This window comes from Catharus ustulatus, chromosome 1 (assembly GCF_009819885.2).
Source record: "Catharus ustulatus isolate bCatUst1 chromosome 1, bCatUst1.pri.v2, whole genome shotgun sequence".
Lineage (NCBI taxonomy): Eukaryota > Metazoa > Chordata > Aves > Passeriformes > Turdidae > Catharus > Catharus ustulatus.
In genome coordinates, this window is record NC_046221.1 from 112,453,280 (window position 1) to 112,479,123 (window position 25,844).

General features: G+C 44.6%; 1 protein-coding gene across 1 annotated transcript in view; it reads left to right on the top strand.

Annotated features, from left to right (window-relative positions):
* The first annotated feature begins 682 nt into the window (after positions 1–682).
* The window catches only part of CABLES1 (Cdk5 and Abl enzyme substrate 1), a 70,515-nt gene continuing 45,353 nt past the window's right edge, over positions 683–25,844 (top strand). Inside the window, exon 1 of the mRNA XM_033060347.1 lies at positions 683–1,206. Coding sequence (XP_032916238.1) covers positions 683–1,206 — 524 coding nt within the window. The remainder of the gene's footprint in view (positions 1,207–25,844) is intronic.

Here is a 25,844-nt window from a genome sequence, read left to right on the forward strand (position 1 = left end):
CCCCGTGCCCATCGGGCACTACCAGAGCCTGCCCCGGGCACCAGCCCCACCCGGGAAAACCGGCGGGCAGCGCCAGGGCCGCTTGGCACGGCACGGCTGCATCCCGGTGCCGCTCCCCGTGCTGCTCCCGGTGCCGCAGACGGGCCGGGCCGAGCCGCATTCCCGCTCCGGGGCGGTCTGTGCCGGGCTCCGAGGGCCATGTGCCGAGTACTACGGGCACAGACTCCACCTTCCCCGGCTCCCGCCCGCCCCCACGCATCCAGGAAGGGAAAAAGAGGAGGAGGAGGAGGAGGAGGAGGAGGGAAGGGGGTGAAAGGGAAGAAAAAAAAAAGAAAAAAAAGAGAGGTTGAAAGGAGGGAGCTCGCCGAGACCCACCCTTCTCCCTCCTCCCCCGGGCTGCTGGCCGGGCTTTTGTTTTCCTCCAGCGCCCCGTTTCCCACACGTGATTGCTGTGTTATTGCACAGGGCGCTCGGCGGCGCGGCTGCTGCACCTATAAATACGGAGCGGGCGGGCGGCGGGGGCCCGGGGCAGCGCGGCGCGCCCGGGCGGAGCGCACCCCCCGACACCCCCATGCACCCCGCGGGCACCGCGGCGCCCATGCCCCGCCGCCCGCCCGCCTGACGGGCCGGCAGCGAGAGGCAGCGCCCGGCCAGCGGCGAGGGGAGGGGGAGCCGGCCGACAATGGCGGCGGCCGCCACCGCCGCCAGCCCTGGCAGTCCCGCCGCCGGGCCCCTGCCGCCGCCGGCGGAGCCCTGCCCCAGGAAAGCGCCGCAGCCGCCGCCGGGGCCGCCGCAGCCGCTGCCGCCGGCGCGCAGCGACCCCCGCCGCAGGCAGGCCGCGCTCTCCTTCCTCACCAGCATCTCCCTCGACGGGCGGCCCCCGCCGCCGGGCAACGACGGCCCCGCCGCCCGGCCCCGCCAGGCGCAGCCGCCGCCGCGGCTGGGCAGCCCCCCGGCGGCGCCCGCCGAGCCCCCGGAGGAGGAAGAAGACGAGGAGGAGGAGGAGGACGCCTTCGCCGCGGTGCAGGTGCCGCCCGCCGCCTTCCTGGGCGCCGCGGTAGCGGGCAGCCGCGGCCGCCTCAACTCCTTCACGGCGGGGGTGCTGCCGGCGCCCTTCGGCCGCACCAGCCCCCAGGGCAGCGTCGGCGGCAGCGGAGAGCTGGGGCAGACCGGCCCCGCCGCCGCCTTCGAGCTGCAGCGGTCCCGGTAAGCCGCGCTGCGAGGATGAAGGATGCTCGGGATGCGGGGATAAGGGATGCGCAGGATGGCGATGGGCTCGGGAAAGGCGGGCACGGCCGCCGGGCGGCCGGGAGAAGCCGTGGGGAGGGAGGCCCGATAGCCGCGGGGCGGGAGCCTCCCTCCGCGGGGTCGGTCCGCTGCCGTCCGACCCGGGGAGCAGCGGCAGCGGCGGGGATGTGCGGGCGTGCAGGGGCAGGTGAGCGGGGGTGCCCGAGCCTCCCGGGCGGCAGCAGCCGCTCGGTCGGTCCCGCCTGGGCGCGAGTGGCTGAAAGTTTCTCTCCCGTCAGCAGTGCGGGCGTGCGGCTGCACAGCCGCCGTGCCCCGCCGCAGCCCAGCCCAGCTCGCAGCGGCTGTCACCCTGCTGTCCCGACTGCTGCTGCCTGTGCTGTAGACAGCAGGCTGGGAACCGGCTCGGAGTCAAGTGAGCTGTAGCCAGGTCTGGTAGCCCACAAGGGGGAAGGAAATCTTTGCATCGAAATCCACGGATTACGGTGCGAGCGCATGGTTTAAGCGGCGTCTCGCTACCACCCTAAATAAGCTCTTTATCTCCAAGCACTTTGTGTTCCTCCGGGTCGTTTCTTGCCGCCGGGTACTCTTTTGCCTTTTAATTCCCAAGGGAACCACCTCACCTGCTTCAGCTCTAGAGCTGAGACTTCTGGCTGAGAAGGTGCAATCATGTAAAAATGTGTGAATGCCTGTGGATACAAAATCACCTTCCTTCACTTCCTCAACAACATACTCGGATACCAAAGACAGAGGGGGGGAAGAAGCAGGGAAGAAGCTGGAGGAAATGAGGAAATGACTGTGCTCCCCAAGCCCACATCGGCAGCCACTCCCACATTCCCCATTTGCCACACTCCCTCCTTGTTTCTCCCTTGGACAAATAGGTAGACTTTGAGTCACATGTTATTGCAAGGGTTTATAAGGGTAATTGAGCATAGATCGCTGTAGAAAAGTCCCTTTCAAAACCAACTGGCTTGGAGGAATTGGAGGTATTCCAGCTAAGTTATCTTAGCTGCATGTCCCACTGTTGGTGTTTTTTTTTTGTTTGTTTTGTTATTTTTTCCCTTCCATCTGGGTTGTATTGGTGGCTTTTTTGAGCCCTTTTTCAGGTGCTGTGCTAGTGGGAGCCCCACCTTCCCAAGCAGAATGCCTGCTGGTGGGTTACCACCCTTCTTCTCCAAGTCATGTGCCTCTTAGTTTTCTGCAGTGACAGCCCTCTAATTGCTCGGTGGATCACCTGCACAGCTGTGTCACACACTCACACACGCGTGCATTTCCGTCTGTGATGTGATTCTGCCCACAACCTTGCAGGGAAGAAGTGACCCATGATTGGGGAATTGCTTTACTACTCTTGAACTTACTCAGCATTCAAGAGACTGGATTCTTCTCAACCTCCTTAGTGAGTTTATTATTGATGCAGGATTCCAGTGTTACTTTTTTGGATTCCCAAGGATCATCCTTGGTTTTCCTTTGTTGCATGCTTCGATCCTGTGCTTGGTTCTAGGAAGGATTCTTAGATCTCATCAGAGTCACTTCACTTAGCCATTCATCTTCCAGTTATTTCTTTTCCTTGCTCCTTTCTGTCACTTTCTGAATGTTTCCTTCCACATTGTATGTGGGGTTTTTTGTTGTTTGTTTGGATTTTTTTAAAATTACATGAGAACAGAATGGAGTTTAAGAAGGAAAGGTAATTACTGTTCTTGTTTACAACCTAGAAATCCAGAGTCTTGCAAGTTCAGCTGCCCTGCTAGCATGCAAACAAACTGAAGGGATAGCCCAAGTCCATGGCAAGAGAAGTCACCTAAGGGAACCTTTCCAGGATGCTCCTGCAGCCCTGCAGCGGCTGTCATTTGTGCTGTATATTTTCTTGTGAAGCATGCTGCCAGTAAAATGCTGGTTTTCTCATGCTCTTTTGTTGTCTTGAGAGCTAGATTCAACTGTGGTGGAGACTTTGAATTACCTCACTGACAAGTATGAGGCTCTCAGTTGTGGCACTTGCCTAAGGCTGACGCTGGTGCAGGAGAGCTCTGGGTAATATCCCCTGCCTTTGCTGGCTGTCCTGATGCTACACGTGTGCAATCCGGGCAGACTTTGGCCTGCCTTCAATAGATCTGTTTCTGTTCTGGAAAAGATACATATTTTTAAAAACCGGGAACAGGCAGCTGCAGACCAGGAGGTTGCACAGAACGTTAGCGCCTCATCTTCTTAATGAAAAGGTGTGGTAGGAGCTCTGATTGCTGGGTTCACCCTTGGCTGCAGAGAAGTTAAATCACAGGCACGCCGGGCTGGCAGAAGCCCAAGAACAGAGGGCTCCAGCAGCCCTTCTGCTGCTCTCTTAATGGAGAGAAAGGAGCCAAATCCCCAGCACACAGCCAGCCCTTCTCAGGGCGACAGGGTGAAAGTCACTGCACCTGCCCAGGGGCAGGCATTAGCTCATCTTAAGGATGATGCAGAGAGGAAAATCAGATTTTTTTTTTTTGGTAGTTCACGTGTGCACCGGCTGCCTTTCCTCCCACCCTTCTGCTCTCCTTGCAGTGAGTGAGCTTGAAATTGAGTTTGAGGAGTTGTTTGACAGACTAGTCCTCTGTGCTGAGACGTGTAAGTTACAACGTGAAACCTTTTTCTGTTACAGTATCAGACAAGACAGGTTGCCTTATGTTGTTATTTTTGTTTAATTTTCAGAAACCATTGTGAACATATAATCAGAGTTCCCTGGCTTTTTTGTTTGTGTTAGCAGTTTGTATAATTGCATACTAGTTTATATTTAACAAGGTTATCATTAATGTGGTTTGGGTTTGTGCTCTATGTGTATTCACGAGAAACAAACGCTACAAAAAAGGAACATGGAGCTTCTAGCTGCTTGGAGGCTTGTATATAATTATATGTAAATGGCAAAAAACAGGCTTGTTCAGAAATTGGCTGGTTGATGCCAAAGGCTCCTGTCTTCCTGCAGAAGGAGTTTGTTTCAATTTGTGGTAAATAGGTGGACAAGGACATGAGTTTAGTAGAAACTAGGGTCATGATTCATATGAAATCATAATTCATTTTAATAGCATAATCTGAATTTAGTGAGGAGTTCTGTGAAACCAGGTCTAAACAACACTGGTTTAAAATAATTTCACATCCTGTGGATTAGGTGATGGTCCAGGTAGCTGTTTTTGTGTATGCCTAGAATTCTTGTTGTCATTGTTTTCTTTATGAAAAATATTGCTGTTTCCATATGTGAACTTTTCTTTTCCAGAAGGCCAGGTAGTTGGAAACAAGTACATGCTCTTTTTTTATGTTGCTTGGGTTTGGATTTTTTTTCTGTTTTACTAAGGAAGCAAATTGGTGATTGGATCTGGAGTTCAAGCACTGCTTACAGTTGCATTTGTCAGTGTCACCATGTCAGGTTTGAAGGCAGATGGGCAGGAGAATTCCTTCTGGGAGCAGCAGGTGCTGGGAAGGGAGGAGAGAGGATCTGCTGAGTAATCACTGGGGAGAGGTCCACTCAGAAGGACTCTGAGGTTATCATGGTCCAAATAGATTTTTCTTCAGAATTTAATGACCTACAATAAATATAACTTACGGAGTAATTCTAAAATTAATTTACTGTTAGTAAAGCTTGTGAAAATTCAAATTATTTCTACCTATTAGAATGGACAGAACTGCATTTGGGCCTCAGTATTTATCTTGGAGAGATGCAATGAAGGGAGATGCTGGAATGGTTGACTTGCTTGACTTTTGTAGGGTTTGCAAAGTTCCATGCACTGTTAGTGCTGGAGGAAACCTCCAGCATGCTGTTTAGGGCTGAATCCTGCCATTAAGTATTAGTGGTGGAGAGCTGAGAGGTCAGAATCCAGTTCTCCACAGCCTTGGGCAGGTAGGCAGCACTGTTTCAGCCCACAGCAGAAGATGCCTCCAAACTGAACACGCAAGAGACAAAAGAAGAGTCTCTCAGAAACAAATGTCTTACAGGCAGAGTCCTGAACGAACAAAGAGTTGGGGGCACCCTCCACCCCATAGGGTCATCCCAACATCAGGAGGTGGCTTGTGAGCCACTGGAGGCACATCAGCCCTTTTGTGTGTGATGGACACTCTGCTATTCACTGAACCTAAAGCCCTTTGGGCAGCCTGAATTTCAGAATGATGTATACAAGCATAGCATGAAAACAGCGATTTAATGGTCTGAGAAATCAATGGGAAGTGCACATGCCAAACGAAGTCTTTTCTTAGGTGTGTGACCTTGTATGCCACTGATAGCTGCTGGCTCTAAAGAAGGGGATGCTTCTTGACCTCTGCTGTCACTTCAGGAGACTAAATGCCTGTGCCACCCCGAAGGGGCAGTGTCCAGCAGCAGGGTTAAGACTCAGGTTATAAGGACTGTTTCAGCAGTAGCACACAAGCTCCTCCATGAGTCCTGTAAGGAGCACTGGGCACACCCATGTCCTTCAGCACGAGCACGCTGGGAGGCTGGGTCCTCACACCAAGAGCTGTGCAGGGGCAGTCACTGATGCTGCTGGGTTCTCCAAGCTGTGCATGGCCAGCCCCATATCGCTTTCACCACCAACTGCTCTCTGCCACCATTTCCCTTGTTCAGGGCACAGATGTTTGTGACTCTGTTATTTTCTTTGAATCTGCTGGAAATGGGGTCATCTTCAAGGTGTTAGTTGCAGTTGACCAGTGGTTGAGAAGTCATTGGAGTATGGTGATACACAGATGGATGGACAGCATAGGTGCAGCAGCCTTATTCCCTTAGTACACAAGCTTTTAAAAACAAATCCCACAGAAATTTGCTCTGGCCTATTTTAGGGTCTTATTATACTATTTAGTGAGCATCTCTGTCATATGAAAGTTAATATTCATTAGTCAAGGAAAAAAATCCTTTGCTGTCAATTCTGAAGAGTAGAACAGTAGGACAGAACATGGTGTTCACGAGTACTAGGGACTTAATTAGAGCTTCACAGAAGGACAGATGCTGAGAGGCAGCTGTGTCTGCCAGAGCCTTGGGACTCTGCAGGTTTCAGAGTGAGGCAGCCTTAGAGCTGGACAGGCGAGAGATATACCTGGAAGGGTGCACATTAATGCCTGTGAGGAAACTTGGTAACACATGAAAAGTAATTTTTGTTTTGCCTGCCCTCACTGGCTGCCAATTCAAAGCTTTCTAGGTCCAGCCCTGCCATGGGATGTGCTGTGGTTATACCATGCAGGTGCTTGGCTGGATGCAGTGACCCCTCATTAGCTGCCAGGAGAGCAGAAGGAGCAAATTTCAGCAGATTTGCTTGTGTGGTGGGTGCATTTCCACTGCTTGATCTTTCTTTTCATTCTTTTCTTTACCAGCAAAGGTCCTGTGCAGGCAGCCAAACTGGCTAACTTTCCTTAGAAGCCTGCTACACAGCTTTCATCTGCACCATAATAGTGTTGAAAGCACCTTGAGATGATGAAGATTGGCAGCAGCTATGTGAGTCACTAGCCCTCCAGACCATCACAAAAACATAGTTCTGTGGTAGATAAATAGGATTATGACAGATCATAGTTTGATGATAGCTTTTGTATATTAAGTATGCTTTAGTCTGCAATTATTATGACTTTGAGAACTCTTCTGGAGGAAGATACCACTCAGCTTGGAACAGTTCAAAACACCTAAAACACAAATATGAGATTGCCAAGTGTGGTGTCTGAAAAGAAAAAAAAACAACACCCCAGTCCTTTAGTAATTCTGTCATTTCCTTGTTTCAAAAAAGTAAATATCAGGTGGGCTGTCTGGAGAACTCAGTAGTGCAGCTAGTATGATGGAAGGTAAAGATGAGAAGCAGAGCCAAATCTTGATTTATTTATTTTCTTTAACTTTTTTTCTCCCTCTGATTTCAGCTGCACTACTCTCGTAGTGCAAGCTCTTCACTACATAAATGAAAAGGCTGCTCTTTATAATTTAACTTAAAAATGCACAAGTTTACTTTTATATGTTGGGATTTGGGTACACTGAAACTTCTGTAGGCACCAGCTTGTCCCTTGAGAAGCGTGGGAAAGCAGATTTTATTTGCAAATGGGACAAGCTGGTGTCTACAGAAATCTATATGCAAATATCCACAGAATTCACCCCTGAACATTTGCCAGTACCTCTGAGGGTATACTCAGCCTTTATGACAAACTCTTTTCTGGACCCAGAATTGCTATGGATGGCTGTGGGGCTGCCACCAGATACCAGACTTAGCAACGCAGCAGGTGCAGCAAGACACAGAACTGGCTCTTTTCACAATCCAACTGAAAAACCCCTTGCCAGTTTGCTGTGAGAACTATTCTTTCTAGAAAATGGAAATGACATAATTTGGCATATGGAGAGTATCTGCTTGCTGGCCTGTCGTTTGCAAATAACATGCTAAGAAATTTAAGGAATGGTATTTGTTTTCGTAAGAAGGGCTTTCAGAAGTTTTGGATTTTTGTGGTTTGGGTGTCTTTTTTAAAATATTTTTTTGATTTTTTTTTTCTTTTGTTGTTTATTGATGGGGAGGTTGGGTGTTTTTGGTTTTTTTGGTTTTGTTTTGTTTTTGGGCTTTTTTTGCAGCAAGGGTAGGATAGAAAGCCTGGCATAGCGTTTAGGGGAAGAAAATTTAACAGTAGTTGGAGAAAATGTGATGTGCAAGTGGGAGACTTTTAAGACTTTTGGGATTTGCTTTTCAGTATGCAATATGCAGATTTAGGGGGATCCATACTTAAGGAACTGTGAGGTTCCTTTACAAGGGCTACTGTGTTATATTCGTAGCAACTGCTTTCCTGTCTTCAATGCTAAATGTATTTTCTGTTCTCATGATGTATTTCTAAGCCTGGACTGCTTTTAGCAGCAATGTTTCAGAGTGTTTGCCTAAGGAAGGTTTTCTGTTGTGGAAAATAGAGAAGTGAATGAGAAGTGAAACAAAGGCTATCTTCTTTTCTAGAAGGAGTATTAAAAAAAACCCAACATTTCACCTCATCTATGAATATAAAGCACAATTGCATGTTCTTAGCAAGCAGTGGTGTTTCCCCCTGTGTTGTTGTAGATCAGGTTAGCAGTTTTGTGAAATTGAGATTTGGGGAAAGATTCACTCACCACAATTGAAATATGTTTTCCACTCATTGTCTCGGATGACAGAGGAAGTTATGTCCTCTCTTACAAGGGATCCTGAAAAGCCTGGGCTTTATGTTTACTTATACATGAAATTGCTCAGTTAAATCAAGCACCAGTGTATGATGTTTTGCTAGTAAGTGAATCTCTGCAATATCAGGGATTTAACTCTATAGTATTGGTGGGATTAAAAAGTGGAAAGCTAGAGAAGTTTATCATAATTTTTCAGTCAACAATGGATTGTGTTTTGGTGCTCCTAGAGATAATCATATTACCAAGGTAAATATGATTAAGTTTTCAAATCTACATGCTGTCAAGGCAAATCAGACATAGGCACATCAGTTTGTAGGTAAAGGCATTCAAAAGAAACATAAATTTTTTTGCAAAGAAAAAAAAATCCCCTTATTGTGTAGTAGGAAAAATCTGTAAGGTGACATTATGATGACTTCTTTCTGCACCATGTAGCTGGAACTGAGCTGTATGAAACAAACAGGGATGAAGGTCTTGAGCTTGCTTTCCCTTTCTTTGGGCTTTGGGTAGGATGCTGGGTGCCAAGGATTCATCAGTGCCACTGGGTTAGCAGTCTGCTTGCACTAAGCTGGTTTTTTTTGCCATCCATGTGCTGACTGCTGTGTGTGGCTTCACCCATGACTGTGCAGGTCATACCTGCAGATTTTTTTTTGTGTATGCAAGGGACAGAGAAGTGATGCTAGGATGTGGTGGTGGTGCCAGTGCAGCCTCAGTAGGTACCAACCACAGGCACCGTTGCTGTCCTTGTTACTTGTGTCTTCTGCAGTATGGGAAGGCTGGTGATAGGTTTCTCTCTACCCTCTCCCCTCTGTGGGGCATTCCTTTCCCATTCCAGGATGAAGAAAGAGCCACTGCAGGTAGCTGACAGGGTTAGTAACTCCCAGTACAGAAATTGAATGGAGAAATGTGGAAGGCTCCGGCATTTCCAGCATTGTTTCTGGTAGGTCTGCCATGGGTGGAAGTGCAGGGAGGTGTCCCAGCCTTCCAACAAGATTGGATGACACAGAAGTTCATATACCAGAGAGGGGAGAGAACTCAAGAGACCCCAATCTGAGCTCTCTCTCTTTTTGACAGGAGATGTACATGCTGGCACAGTGGCATGGATTTAGTTTCATCACGACTGAAGGGTCAGATATTATTACCATTGCTTTTAGGGATAACTCACAGCACTGGAGCAGTCTGTTGCCCTCTGCAGCTGCTAGCAGAGAAGTGGATTCTACCCCCAGCCTTATGGTGTACCCTTAGAAGGGTGCAAGCAGCACAGCTACACCAACCTGCTTCAGAAAGAAGTCTGCTGAATTTGAATTTCCTGGGTGCATGGTGCTGAAGGAGGGTTGAGCAGAACCTCAGTGCCTCGAGGAGATGGGATGCCTTTGGCATTCAGGGAGGACCACTGTGGCAGCTGGAGAGTTGTCTGGTTTCATGCAGTACCCCCAGCACCTGTAGGGATGGAGAAACGGGGAGCCAGGAGGTGAATGTCACAAAAGGCCCTTTGCCTTCAGGCCTGTTTGATCACCTACATACATTTGCATATGCTAAAATGCAGCCCATACCTGCAGTTCATAAAGCTCTCTTTGCTCCCTGTTCACGTGTTCTAGGAACCTGCCTACTCCCTAGCCTACTGTACTCAGCCTGTGTGGAGGGTGTAGCATAAAGCAGAAGCTAGATGTCAGCTGTGGTCTGAAATGTGTCTGGAAAATATCTTTCTGGGTTTTTAACTCGCCAGCTTTATTCCTCGTGTTCTGTCAAACTTTTATTTCCCTGTTGCTTCTGCACCTCTGTTAGTACCTACAGATCCAGCATAAAAGAAGATGAATTTCCTCCTTTTCCAGCCAAGGTTGCCATCAGCTACACCTAGAAAAATGCAGGGTGACAGAAGTATTGCCCATGGGGTGTGGTGGATGTGCACAACAGGGAGTGAAGTCCTCATCAGGTGACAGCTACTTGGAAATGAAGACACCCATCTTGATAGCTGGGACGTGGGCACAGTTGAGGAGGTTTGGTAGTTACAAGCACGCTCCATAGTTCCCTGAATTCATTTAAGTGAACAATACCGTTTCTGACTGCAAAACACGGAGATGCTTCTGGCTAATAGGAAGAGAGACAAAACAGCTTTCAGGTGCTACAGTGCAAAGTGCAGTTTACGCTTAGGTAGGTGAGTCGTGCAGGTGCTGCACCAGGTTATGTAAAAAGGTGTGGAAAGCTCTCTGCTGTTAATAGTCTGTAAAGCACAAAGTGTTGTGTTTGTATTTTTGAAAACTGAGTTCACCTAACCCTCTCTCTTCAGTGTTGTGGAATGTCCTTAATTTTATGAGGCTCTTTTCCTAAAGCAAAACTGGGGTTGATTTTTAATTGGTGGTGTTCACTGCTTTGTAGAATCCCATCTTTTAGCATAAGCTAATCCAGAAGAAGTGGCAGCTCAGAGGTGGTTGCTTAAAAAGGCAGAATTATTTACAGCAGAGCACAAAGTGCCACTGTAAAATACCTCCATTGTGACCTTTGAGATTTGTTTGGAAAATCTGTATTTTTCCATGTGCATGACATGCCTAAAGATAAATTATTCTTCTGTTTTTGAAGGCACTCCAGGTACTGCAGAACTCGAGAGCAACCTTGCAAGTAGCGTCTGCTTACATTGTTTTAAGGAACAGATTTCATTGTCTGAGGCTTTTTGCTTTTGTTTGTTTTAAAGAGATTATTAGAAATACTCATTTCTTGTTTGTTCATTCATTTCCTTATTGATGTAAGGCTATTCAAGTCAAAGGTAATGCTGGGGTGCAATGGGGAGCAACTTTGAGCTGATGCGTTTGAAAATAAAGCTGGCAAATAGTATGTATTTTGCAGCACCCTTAAACAGGCACTTTCAAGGCAGTGTTTTCTGTTGCTGTCCTCACGCTCTGTGGGAAGGTTGAATAGATGATGTGAGTGGAAATGTGTATATTCTCGCAGAGTGTTTGTGAGCTCACAGGATTCCTTCTCCTGGAAGATGTAGCGTTGCAGCAGGAGCGAGGATGTTTTTGCCAGTGCAGTACCGGCGCTGTGCTCAGTGCTGTACAAAATGCCATTACTCCTCCATATTCCTTAGGAGCGAAAGCCCAAGACCTGTTTAGTGCAATAGGTCACTGCAGGAGGGTGTGGGTTGTAGCTGGAATTCACTCCCTTTGGGAGGATGGGCAGAGAGCAAAGAGGCTGGCCTGAAAAAGCGCTTGTAAGCCACTGCCTGTGTGCCGAGATCAAGGCATCTGAAAATGAGCAACCTCTGAATTAATTGCAGGGTTGCTCAGGTACAAATGAGAACAGGATTAGGCCTGTCTTTTCTATTTTAAGTGCAGAGGTAGTATTTCCAACCCTTCAAGCGATTGCATATCTTGAATATCTTACTGGATAAATGAATGTGATAGCAACAGTCAAGGGTGACATGGTCTTTTGTGTAACTGGTGCTTACCTTGCCATTATTGCAGTTCTTTGTTTTGTAGGGTTCCCCAGGAATATTTCAACATGGTCTTGTCTGGCTTTTTGTTTGTTTGTTTGGGGTTTTTTTGCATCGTTTTCATGTGTTAGAAGAAACTATCTTTTGAGAGGCTCTTGACCCTCACTTCCACTTTCCCAAGATAAGAGGTTATGGTAGTGAAGTCCCTGGTGAACTTGGGGGGATCTGTTTTCTTTTTACTGATTAGTCATGGGCTCTCTAGATTTTCATTGTATAATGTGTTAGATTCTGCAAAAATGGACATTACTTTTTTATTCAGTTGTTCACATTAACAGACATATTTCCTGTCTGTTTAGTGGAAAAGGTGAAACAGGAAAACCAAAATTTCAAAATTGTTTGTCACATGTTGATGGCAGTTTGTGAGCTTGATCAATGTAGAGGTCTGATGTCATACCCAGCATGGTTTTACCCTTGTCCAGGGCTTATTTTAGATGTGAACATGTAGTGACTGAGGAAGTAGTGGTTTCTGTTTGTGTGGCCTGGCAAGGGGGGCTCATTTTTTTAATCAAAAGAAAATAAAAACCTCCACTTCTATACAAAATATAGCTGATTTCACTTTCAGTGGAAGCAATAAGGCAAAAATTTGCCTGTGACTTCTAAGTAGCTAACAAATGAGCCTTCACATTGTATCCCTCCAGAGATTTGGCAGGGGGAACCACACCAAGGTTTTGCACAGAGTGGGAGGATTGTGGTCTTCTCTTGGTGCTGCTGTCTGCAGCTTCTCACCCTTGTAGGAAACACATTTGTTTTTCTTCCTTATCCCAGTCAGATGCAAGTGGTGTTTGGCAAGCACATCTCTGCACTTATCTGCTCTGACCCATCCAAGCACAAACCCATTCCACTCTTTCCTCCATGTTAGACAAACTCATTATTGTTCAGGTCTGAGAAGCCAAAGGGTGACAGCAGCAAAACAGTACAAGTTTTGCATAATTTCTGTTTTTTCCTGCTGCTGTAGGGGCCATGGCCCTCATATTGTGGCACTTAGTTCAACTTTCTTCCTTTGCAGAGACTTGTGGGAAGGAAGGAAAACCTGATGCAGGTTCTCAGGCAATCAGAGGGACAGCAACAGAGGTGTGGTTTAGGTTCCATATCTGGACAGATTATTAAGGTCCTGCTGCTTCAAAACAAAAAATAAAGGCATATGTCTCTCCTGTTTTCCAAATAGCAGTTAGCAGATCCTGCCAGGAGAGGAAATCTTGACAGTTCTGATTGTTTCTCTGTCACAGGTAGCTGAGTGCTGTTCTGTTAGCACCTGCATCCCTCATCTTACTCATTGAATTTGTGAAGATGGTTTCCTGCAGTCAGGATCAAGTATCCCAACTACTGCTGCTGGTAGCACTTCTCACTGCCCACAACAGCGCCTGCAGGGAACCTCAGCACTGGCTGCAAACCCCATGTCTGCTCCCCTCCCCACTCCTGCACCCTCCTGACACCTGCTTGCCCTGGAAAGCTTCACCACAGGCACGTGGTGGTGGCCATCCCATTACCTGACCATCCCTTTCCTTGCTGGCACTGTCCTGGCAGTCTGCAAGGCTACGCAGAGCCTGCTGGAGCGTGGCAGGGGGCTGGAGTTGTCGCTGTGAAGGCCTTGGATGTGCTTTTCTTCAAACAATAGCTGTGTGTCTGCATTATATTTGTTCTTATTAGTACAATCAAGGATGTTTATTCTGTATTCATAGCTGTATTTATTCTTTATGAGATGCATGAATAAGTTTTTCCGGGTGTTAAAACAGAGTTTTTCCTGTCTAGAATTGCAGCAGTTCTACTCCAAAATGTGGTTTTTGGTTTTGTTTTTTTTTTCTTAAAAACCTTCCAAGCATGTATGCTTGTTGTGGTTAGCTGAAAAATTAGTTCATATGTTAAAAAGAAGGGAAGGAATACTCACTCCTAGGGCCTCTTTCTCTATACCGCTTCTCTCTATTATGAATACAGAAAAAATTTTGTATGCAAGCAAGTTCGAAAGGATGCTGAAGAGTTTGTCTTCATGTGTTACTATATTGTCATCAGGAGACTATTTTCTGTGTATTGCTTACCCAGATATTACATTATAGATAATTTGAAAGCTTTAAATGACCAAAAAAACTCTACAAAAGTGTATATTTCATGGGCTCCTACTTAAAGCAAAGAGAGAGGCATTTACAGATGTACATTTTCAGATGATAAAACGTAATGTCTGGGGGAGGATTACTGAATCTTTAATTGCCTGTCTGATATCCTCCTTGGAGGATTAAGTATTTTTGGTAGCAGCTTTGTGGTCTGTACCCTGTTGGCTTAATATCTGTCATAAAGTGATGTAACTGTTACTGGCGCAGGTAAAATTGAGCTTGTGTTCGGCTCCCCGGGAGGGTGTTGTGAATGGGAAACTGTTGTATATACATAATCCCATTAGTCAATATTGTTGTTCAAAATCCCTTTTTCTTTTCCTTTCTCCTCTCACAACAAAGCTCCTAGGTCTGTGGTGAAGTGAGTGTTTTGTGACACATTTTTGAATGGGCCTTTTGCCCTGCATTCAGTTCTTTAATGCAAGAAGCTTTACCAGGAAACAAGAATCTCTTTCTTCTCTGTCTGTGTTTTTTCAGCTTGGGGCTGCAATGTTGAATATGCAGACAGATACACAAGTCAGATGATCTAAGATGTGTGATATTATGAGGTTATCCATTTCACATGATTAGTATCTGTACTGGAGTTTTTCAGCCTGCATTTCATGTCTGTGCCATCTAAATATGTCTTAATCCCTTTTAAAAGATAGATTTTTGTGTGTTTTAACTCACCCTCCAGGCTGTTATAAAAGTAAATCTTCCTTGTATTATATTTAGTGCCATTTCTTGGAAGAGGCAATTTTTAAAATTTGCTTTTGTCATTGATAAAAGGCTGTATAAAAATAGAGCCTGATCCTGCAAACACTTGCAGATCTGCTCAATCTTACTCTTCCAGGTAGCTTGTTGCCTGTAGCTCATAAAGACATTGCCAAAAATAGGCACATTTGAGTAGTTTTGTAGTTTGATTTGAGCATGAGCCCCATCAGCTGAGGTTTCTGCAGAAGTGCATTATTAGGCATGCAGCTAGTGCCTTGGTTAAGAATACTGGAGTGAGTTTTTATAGGATCTGAACAATTTATTGGTATAAGCGACTTCTTTGCACTACTAGGCTGGTATATTTTAAGACCTTAGCGGGAAAGTTTGAGATATTCTTGTAAATGAATGTGTGCAATTAGTTCTTGTAGTAACTGAAAGCTGAATGTAGCCTGTAAAAATACTGGACACTAAATCTGAAATTTGTGGCAGAAAATCGTTTTTATCAAAACTGGGGTTAAAATGAGATTTTTTTCAAGGCACTTCACATTTTATATTTTTTAAAATATACTTAATCTAAGAAGACATGATGAGCTGCTATCAAACTTTTCTCAGCTGGTTTTACATTTAAGGATTTTGTTGTCTGTGTAATGCTGCTTATTGAACAAAGACTTTTCCTGCCTGGAGGTGCCTCTAGGTGATTTGGGGCAATTAAAGGGATTAGTGGCCACAAAGCAGAGGCTCACTGAAGCAAATATGTTCAAAATTCCAAGATTTTATTTCACAACCCAAAGTATCACCTTAAACTCAAATAGCTGTTAGGTTAAGCCAGCTCAGAAGTGTGCCTCTGCTCTGATATTAGCCATGTTTAATTTTTTCAGCCTTCAGAACTACACAGCTTAATTGATTAGATAGAGCAGAGAAGCCAGATAGATATTATCCATTTTCAGGGACTCAAACTTTATTTCTTTTCATTCTGTATAACATTTTAATATGTTTTTTCATGATGGTTGGAAGCATTAGCAACATTTCTGAGTCACATGACCTGATGAAGGGTCCCATGTCTCTTCTACATCTTTGTGGCAGAGGAAGTTATTCCAGTATTTCCAGCTCCAAAGTCTTCCAGTCTATGGTAGAGGCTTTTCAAAATTAATGGATTATTGAGAAGAGGTGGAGATGCTCAGTCTAATCCCCTTGCATTCTGCCATTTAAAAAAAAAAATAAAAGAATGTACCCCTAAAGACCTACATAACAGAAGGCAGAAAATAATATTCATTAAGGTTCACAGAAATTCATGAATGTTTAATACATTTTAGCTTTTTGTTGTTTAAACAAAGTCACAGGTCTCTCATGTCTTCCACTTTCAGAGAATCAGCAATGAATACTGAGTGCAGCATACGCAGAGTCCTTGTGTATATGTTTTCATGGAGATGAGGCTCTCTGGAAAATACTGGATATCACAGTAGACGTGGTAACACCTGTGCCCTTTGCACTGCTGCTTTTAGTGGCTGCCTTGGTCCTGCTGTCGTGGGAAGATGCAGCTGCTGGGGCAGCTCAGGTACTAAAGTGTGCCCCAGGAGTAGGGAGGGCTGTCTGGGGAGTTGCCTCTGCACTGGCATCTCACACAGCACAGCCAGGGTAAGGTAGATGTGAAACTGGGAAACAAGCCACCACACCCTAATGATCACCCTAATGTGGCTCCTGAGTTTATAGGAGGAGGTGTAGAGAAATGCAAGGGGAATCTTGCATGCATCCTTCTGACTCTGCTCGACTCTGTTCTCACATCCTCCACCCATCCAGTGGTATTTGAGGGCCTGCATGTGTGGACAGCTTTTGTTCTCTTCTCCCACAAACTTGTGATACTGAAGTCCTTCAGGAAGGACTTCTGATTTTATTTCTGTTTCTTATTACTTTCCTTTTTCAGAGAGGCAATTGCCTCCTCTTTCAAAAAAATGCCTTTCTTCTGTGGATGTGACCCAGGGGCACCATTGCCTGTCTCAACGAAAGCAGCCAGCTGCTCTGGGGCATGCCAAATCCCCCAACAGCTTGTTAACCTGTCATGAGATGGGGTGTCATCTCCTGCTGGACTGAGATGTTCAAATCCAGCTTGAGCTTTTTTTGGAATTACCTATTTTGTGGTCGTACTGGCAGCAGTGCCTGCTCACCGCCTGCTCTTGCCAAAACTTGTCCCAACAGCAGCTGCTTGCTTTGTGGTGGCTGTGGGGCTGACAGCTGCCCACAGTCCTGGCTTTGGGGTATGAATCCAGCTGTGTGGTGTCTGATTAAAATGCCTGGGTGTGGTTGACCTAACAGTCTTTGACAATAACACATTTATTGACAATAGTAAATGCACCTTGAAAACTGAGCAGTGGCACTGCAGGATTGTCCCAACACGTAATGTTGGGATGGGACAAACAGCTACCCCTTATTCTTGGGAGCCTTATTTATAAGAATTTCTCCCCAGTTGTTGCTGTAATCTGTGAATTGCAATAAAGCTGTCCCTCCTCCCGAATATTCGTGAAATTAGGCAATTCCATGGCCAGCTTCCCAGTCCATAGCTTGGGAGGTTGGTGTTACTGAATTTCCTTTCAGTTTCTGATTTTTTATGTGTGTGTGGTCTGTCAAATCATTTGCCCATGGAGTCAGAAGTTAGAGTGAACATCTTTCAGATCAAGATAAATATTTTTGAAATTTAAGATTTGGTTCTGTGCAAAGTTTAATGGACATTTTGTTATGCTCTGGAGTAGTTCACTGGGCTTCAAATGGGAATTAAAACTAAATGCTGGGAGCGACAATTGTCTTCGCAGAGGATTCTGCAGCCCAGCAAAAGATGCTGCTTCAGCTGCCCAGCAAAACTGGCAGGGATAGGGTAGATGATTTGCAAGAATAAAGGAGGGTAAGGCTTTTTTGTCCATCTTTTTCCAGGGCAGAGGAGAGGAAAGAAAAGAAAGTAGCTCCTGTTGCACTTTATGTATAAAGTGGAGATCAAAGCTATTGGGAGAAATACCAGGTTGGGAAGGGGAAGCAGCTGTTTCCTTCTTCCACCCACTTTCCTCTTCACTTCCCTGTCCTCCCCCATAGCTGGGAGGATCTCAAAATGCTGCAGAGATTTGGGCACAAAACCTATTTTGTGGTGAGATATGGATTGTGAGGGTGGTTGGGGGATATGGCTTCATGTAATTTTTCCTACGTTTGCAGTAAGTGCAGATCTGGGGGCAACATTCCTGAAGCCTGCCCTAGAGAGGAAGGGTGTTGTGGTGTCATCCTTGTGTTGCCCTGGGAAACTGAAATTTTGTTGACATAAAAAGTGTTTCTTGACTGTTCCTGTTTAAGGATAGGATAGATAATGTGGTGTTCCCTGGTGAAACCTCGTCACCTTTGAAACTTTTTTCCTTTTCTATCCACCACTGGCTTGCCTGACAGCAGAAAACCTTCTGCTCCTGCTCTAGTTACAGCCTGGAACTAGTGGCTGAAACAATTTCTAGAGAATAAAATTAAGAGGTAATAGAGGATAGAGAACAGCATGGCCACGCTTCGTGCGTTATCTGTGATGCCTAACAGCTTCTTTAATAGAAGGCAATTCCTCTCTGCTGTCCTTGTGTTAGCAGGACACAATCCTACAAGAAAAAAAAAATTGGATAAGTGAATATTAATGAAATCTGTCATTAATTATCACCAGAGCAGACTGTGGAGAATTGGGTTGCATTTTCAGTGGATTTAAATATAACTTTGCTTATGCAATCCTGTTAAACATTGTTGAAGTATGTCACTGAGAAAGCTCATTATATTTGCTGTATAAAGATTACGACTTTTGGGGGAGATTAAAGTTTTAGCAGCGGTTGCCATCTTTCTTGTGGTCACAACAGCAACCTGTTAAATGTGGAGCAGGGGGGGGAAGCTGTGGGTAAGCCAGATTTTCTGTCTGTCTGGAAGAACAACCTTTAAAGCTGTTAAGCCAAACCAGAGGAAACTCTGTGAACTTTTTCTCAGGAAGCAAAATTCTTCAGAAAGGGGGCATGTTTAAACAGTGGGAAACATTCTTTTGTTTTCCTGAGTATGTATCTTTTGTATCATATGTGCAGATCAATGTGTATGCTTGTGGGTATATATTAAAAAAAAAATCCTAAGCGAAACATTGACTTCAGGCAAATCAAAATGCTCCATTCCCCATGGAATAGATTTTTTTTTTTATTTTGCTGTGGATGCTGTCAAAAATAAAAGTAGAAAGTCGTAGCTGGGTGTCCGAGGAGGCAGGGCTGCCCTTGGCTCTCAGCTTTGGTGTGCTGGGGTGTGTCTGAGGGGGCTGATGTGCAGACACTGCCCTGCAGGGTGTTTTATCCACCCTAGGCAGCGCTTGCTCCAACAAGTCATCTGCCAGTCTAAGTTAAAGCAGTGTCTGCAGATCGATAGCTCTAATTAGACACAAGGCACCTGGTGTATCAGTGATTAAAAATAAAAAACATTATGACTAGTTATTGTACAACTTGCTAGAAACCACTGTATAATGATGGTACATTTGCCATCAGATTAGGTCATGAAGCAGCTTTACTGCAGCTTGGAAAATTAGGATCAAAAATAGTCCTCTGATTAAAACTTGAGCTTTTGAAAGCTCTTCAGAGAAGAAAGATATGCAAATGCAGATGTATGGGAGAAATTAAGCAATCTGGATATGCATGATTATTGAATTTAAAGAGTAATTGATGTAACCACTGTGCTACTCCTTTCTCACAGTCACCCTGTCTTAATACAATTAAACAATGAAACATCAGAATGATCTGGAAATAAGTTGCCTAAAATACAGTCCATAATGGCTCAATGTCTTCATCTTAACACAGTGAACTTAGACATTTCTGTGGTCATGCAGCTGTTCTGCATGTACCAATGTCAGCCTGCAATAGCAGTTTTCTTGAGTTAGATTTATGAATTTCTCCCACATTTAGAAAAAAACAAACCCATAACTTTATCACATATTTATCAGCAGTCAAATAATTTCTCTTTGAAACAACATTTGCTTTCTGATATCATCTGGAGTTGGTCTCCTCCTTTTTTGCCCTTTGCTGCAGCAGTATGATTCCATCAACCTCAGGGCATCTGCAGGTCCCTTACATCCTTGTCAGGCAATTTTTAAACACTGGGGGAAAAAAAGAATGTTTCAACAAATAGGAAAAAAGTTCCAAAGGCTGGATGTGATCAATATTAGCCACAAGCCTGTTTGGCATCTCTATCTGTTGAGCTTGAAGGAGTCCAGCATGTTCCCTGTGACTGTTTCAGATGCTGCTCACTGGCTGAGTTGAAGGAGGTACCCATAGCTGCAGTGGAGGAAGGTGTGAGGACAGCCACAGCTATGGGAGCAGCCTGCTGGGATGCAGGAACAGTTAATCACTTCTTGTGATTTGAGGATTGTTTTGTGCTGATCCCATTGAGGACAGCAGATCTTTTCCTCCCACACAAAACCCAATAGAAGCTGTCACTAATCATTTGGTGCTTCCCTTACCTGGCTGGCTGCAGGAGACCTTCTGCTGGTGTGATGCAGGGGGTGGTAGATGGCTGAAGCAGCATGGTGCCTTTTGGTCACAGCATCAGCTTATTAGTATAAATGAGGCTGTTTTAAACCAATTTGGAGCTGTAGTTTGCAGGAGGTCTGTGCAAGGGCTGACCTTTACTTTGCTTAATCTTACTTTGATGTCAGGATGTTCTGCAGTCTCAAAGGGTTAAGTTATCTGTGAAGACAGTTTCTCTGCACATCAAGCCTACAGTTGTGGGCTGTTCTGCTCACATGGGAGGTATCAGAGTTTGATAAATCTTGATGGTATTCACTTTTTAAATCCTGATACCCATTTTAGCTGAAATTCAGCGCTGTGTTTGTTGACATCTGTTTAACTGATGTTTGTTTACCCCTGGCCCCAGCCCAGTTTTGTATATTAAAAGTGATGCTCTGTTGAAGCAGATGTTGCCTGTTGTCTGTGACATGGACTTGATTTATGCTACTGATTAAGGGCCATGATCATGGTGAATCAGTTGCTGCCTGCTCCATGTGCAGCAGCTCCTGAAGCCTGAACCACCTACGGGTGTGGTCTTGGAGAGGAGCAAGGAATTACAGGAAAACATAAAATCAACTAATGATACAAACAAGCAGTGTCCAGTAGGATGTACCTGAAGTTCAAACACGATGTACCCCGAAGTCAGAGGTCAGAACAAATCCTGTGCTTATTCAGAAAATTGTGACAGGCCCAGCTGGAAAGGGCAATGGTCCCGGCAGTGAGCACACTCCAGCTTAGCTAAGTCAAATTCCCTTGCCTGTTTATCAGTGTTCCTAGGCTGAAAGGCTGATAGAAAGTGCTTCCTGATCAGCATGATAAATGGAATTTTGCATGATAATTATGTTTACAGCAGGACAGATGTACTAATAACACGTTCCCTAAAGACTTCAAATGAGCTATAAAAGAATCAAATCTCTGCTGAAAATGCTGGCAGCAGTATTATTAATTGTGTAAGTTACAGATGATAATTGTCTTGTTTCATTTGAATGAGGCAGTCAGCTATTAATGGCTTGTGCTCTGTAGTACCAAAACAGCAGACTGCGCAAAATTTGCCAGTCTAGATAATACAGTTGTATATTAGCAATGCATCCTAATGGACATACTCTGGTGGCTAGGGAAGGGAAGAAGTGTTACAGTTAATTTCTGATGCTGTTTCATCTCTTCTATCAAAATACTTGCTTATGTGCCTTCAGGAAGAGAGCTGGTTTTTCTTATCTACAAATGGTTTGATGTAAGACAATGCCTGCAGTAAAAAAACAAGCTCTCTTTGTGGTTATTGAGGGTTGAAATGGAGAATGACTAATTAGCTGTCTTGTTCCAGTCACCTCTTCCACAGTTGTGAAATGAATGAAAGTCTTACCCTTGTTTTTATGTGTGAGAGATCCCGCTGTTGTGCAGATCTGTTACAGAGCATCCATAAGTGTGCAGTGGCATAGAGATACGCATACATATGGTAGAGATGCAACCTGAAAATTTGTTAGTAGTTATCAGGCCTGATTTTTAAAATACCAGTAAAATTAATTTCAAATTGGAAATCATAGTAAGTATTGCACTAGGCTTACAGTTAAATAAAGATCTTGTAGGTAACTAACCAAATTTAAAACCCCACTGCTGCAAATTGAATTACTTTTTGTGACATCCTAATTCATTTGCATTCCCAAAGCATGTTTCATTTCATCTTGTGTAAGTTGAGCTGCAGATAATATCCCAGAGGAGCACAGTTCTCATAGTCCTAACCTACATCCATGCTCTGGCTGATTAATCTGTAAATCCTTCAAAATTTCTCTCCCTTGCTATTACATCAAAGCATGCCTGAGTGAAAAACATGTGAGCAGAATCCTGAAATGTGTTCCCATGGCATGAGAAGGACCCTTTGTGTGTTTCATTAGGCAATACTTTGGGATTTTTATATGGGGAAACAGACGGTTGGCTTTCTAAAGAGTGTGAGATGTGTTCCTGGGTTAGCAAAAGAGAGCCGATGATCTGGAAAAACTGCCTGGAGATGCTTTGTAAAAATTGTCCTTGGTTCCTTGTGACCTTTCATCAACTTAATTCATTGCTAATGAGCTGCAAATTCATTGTAATTCATTGCAGAGCTTTAAAATTGCTACTGAGTCAGATGACAAAGTGCCTTGTTTTATGTTATCAAGAAAAGTCCTCTGACTGAGGGAGGACTAGGCAGTAATGTAACTCTGAAAAAAAAAGTCACAGACCCTCTGTCTCTAAAGGCTGCTGGTGGAAGTGCAGAGATTTTGAGAAGAGAAAGGAAGGGGAAGACCAGAAAAACTTAAAAGTCTTACATCTGCCTAGTTTCTATCCGTATGCCTGTTCAGCCCAGGGAAATGGTAATGTGATTGATTTGTTCCACGGAGATAGGCAGAGCCTTTAAAATCAAATATATCCATTTCTGCATTGGCTTAGTGGTTTTTCTTCTTAAAGCCATTTTAAAAGTGAATGTATGTAAAGAAATTAAACACCAACAAGAAAAAAGACACACACAAATAAAAGGTCTCCACTAAAGAAGAATTAAATATGTCATGGCATTTGGCATTCAAAGGTCTGCCTAAGGTTGTACTTAGCATGGCTACAGTTACAGCCTTAACACTACTCTTCCAGACCCTGGAAATCACTCAGACTAAGTCCTTTCAGACTAAGTCAGCAGAACACACCTCAGCTTTGAGAGAACCAACCACCTCATCAGGTCAGAGTGCCATGCCAGGTGTTTTTCAGGTCTGGTACTGTGATTCGGTCCTGTACTTCCCAGATATTTGGAGACAGAGACCTCAGGCAGCCAGCTTTGACTGCTGAGAAGATTTGATAATGTTGAGTGGTGCTTTATGCCCTTCTGAATGCTTTTTCAGTAAAGCTGTTGGCAAGGAAAGGTCCTTCATCAAATTTGGGATTATGGAAGCCATACCTGCCTCAGAAGAGGAGGAGGGAGATGCTCTATCAAACTGCCTGGGATTTTACAGTAGTTTTTAGACTTTTTGTGCCCACCTCCTGTGTGTGTAAATGTCTGAAGTAATGTGCAGGTTGTATAAACTCACCGTGGCTTAATGTTGTGTTTGTTTGTGACAGGGAGAGCTCAGTAACTCAGGTCCTCCAGACTTCCTGTAAGGTGAGGGTGTGACCCCGTTCTCAATTAATCATTTCCACCAGGAGACGGGTTTGCAGCTACAGTTAATTGTTGGTTATTTTGCTTTAATGATTGCCTTATCTATTTATTTGTTTAGATGCACTATAGATTAGATCAAACTGAGGGCTCAGTACACGTTTGAAGTGAATCACTGCGAACGTTGGGGTTGGTCAGCCAACATCTACCCTTCCTCATTTCATAGTATGAATGCAACGTGTCTTCTGGGTGTGCTGGGGAGACACTGAACAAGTCTGGAGTCATCACTGAGGTTATTTGGTACAGCAATCAGTGGTGCTTTAAGGGGGCTGCCTGCTCCTGCATCTGCCAGAGCTGCTGCCTATGATCCTTCTGGCACAGCATGAGGAAATCAACACATGGGAATACAGAAAAAGTGAAATTTCTGTCCTGTACTGCATTCTAATGTAAGTCCCCTAAACTATTGTTGGCCAACTTTGTCACTATGAGATGCTATTTTGTCATTCTGATATGATAAAGTATCAGTAGACTCAGTCTAATAGAGTGCTCTGGCAATTTTCCTCACTTTTGATGTGTTAATGAATTTGTTTTTAGAATAAAGTAGAATACAATATTGCAGTTGGAAAGGACCTGCAAGGATCATCTAATTCAAGTGCCTAACCACTTCAGAGCTGACCGAAAGTTAAAGCATGTTGTTAAGGGCATTGTCCAAATTTCTTGAAGTTTTTTGTGGGTTTTCTCCCTCCAAAAACTGATTGAAAACTGCTACCTCATTGCTGAGTACTTTCTAGCCAACTAACTTGTTGGCACCAACAAAAATTCCGTTCTCCAATAATTACATAATTTACTAAGCAGGAGATTGCTGAGATTACGTTTTATAACCCAGCACTGTGACAGTATGTGGGGAATATAAGAAAATAAAAGACCATACATTTGGGAACCTTTCAAGTCTGCATGTCCAGCTGTTTGTGGGGTAGCAGAGCAACATGTGTTCCCTGAGTGAGTGGGGATGGTGCCCTGGAAAGAGGCTGATTCCAGCAGAGAGTTGGGGAGGTGCTTTCTGGCCTCTGCCAATTGCCATGCGTGCTCTTGGGGGCGTATTGATCCCGGGAAAGGCAGTTCCCCAGCCTGCAGATGTAGGCTGCTTGTGCCAAGTCAATGAAATATTCATTAAGGTGACTGCTGGGTACTCTCTGTTGTGAAAACAGGTGGAGAGGCTTCTGGGCCAGCTTCTCTAAATATTGGACACGACTGTACCCACCACTGTACCTTAGAAGAGAGCAATGATACAGCTACTCGACCAGATGGTACAGGTGTTATGAGAATTCCTGCAGTACTTCCTTACTGGAAGTAGGGGGAAGTGAAGGTTCCTTGTGGAGATCCAATCTCCTAAATGTCAACTTTTAAACCACAATTAGTCTTTGTGCTGAATCATGGTGTTCAGTCCATAGCTGGTCTTTTACCTTGCAGAACTAAATGTTCACAATGGCGTAAATTGGTTATTGAAAACATTTAAACTTTTATTAGAGTTCTGTACCAGGAGAGAGTAGCTTTAGACTGGGAATGAGCCAATTTTAAGCCATGCCAAGGAAAGGGCCTCAACAGAGAGAGAAAATGATCTAACCTCTGCTACGAGCAGAAAACCAGTGGCCAAGTAACAGGAAGATGCCTTGCCCATGCCACCCATGTGTCATGGTGGCAGGGATGGGGGAAAGAGAAGGATGTTTGCTTTTCCCAGAGTGAAAAATGCTGAGTGTCTTGAGTGGCTCCAGGATCTGTCCCTAATGAGAGAAGCAGGGAGGAACTGAGCTCTCCCCCTGCAAGGCTCAAGTCCACAAGCTTTTTTGCAAATATATTTCTTAGTAAAGCATAAGCAAATGCAATATTTTATGTAAATACTTATTTTTTGTACTCAAAGGCCTTTGGCATTGAAACTGACTGTGCATGAACTAACAAGCAACAAGGCATTAATTCCTGTGGATGTAATAATATTTAAAATTATGGCATTGGTCTGTCTCACCTTATCACAGATATCAAAGAGTTAAGATGTCTAAGCTATCCAATATGATAGCTGATCTCTGTACAATATGCATAGGCTTGGTCTTCAGCAATGAATGGCCAGGGCATTGACTCTTGGGTATGTAATGAGATGCTGGGAAAAGTGCCTGATCCCAAGGGTATGTGTAGCAAGTGTAGCCAGAACTAAACGCAAAGTACGCACCAGTGAATGCTCAGATTGCCACCACCTGTGCCAGCATTCATATCTCATGCCTGAAATGCCTCATGCTAATAAGCTTTCTCCTATTCCTTTGTTCTTTGTGCCCTGCTCCCACAGGGGTCTTTTCTTTCTCTGTCAAGAACTCTCTCCAGACAATTCACAGTGTCTAGGATATATTTTTTTAGCAGTGCAGTTAATTGTATGTTCAGATCTCTTCTAAGTCTAAGAATATTAAGATGTGGGATTGCGGAGTATGTTCTCCCAGATAGCACATGTGTCTGGAAGCAAGACAGGGATGTGAGGTTGAGCTGTAGGTAACCTAAAAACCACCTCAAATGAAAG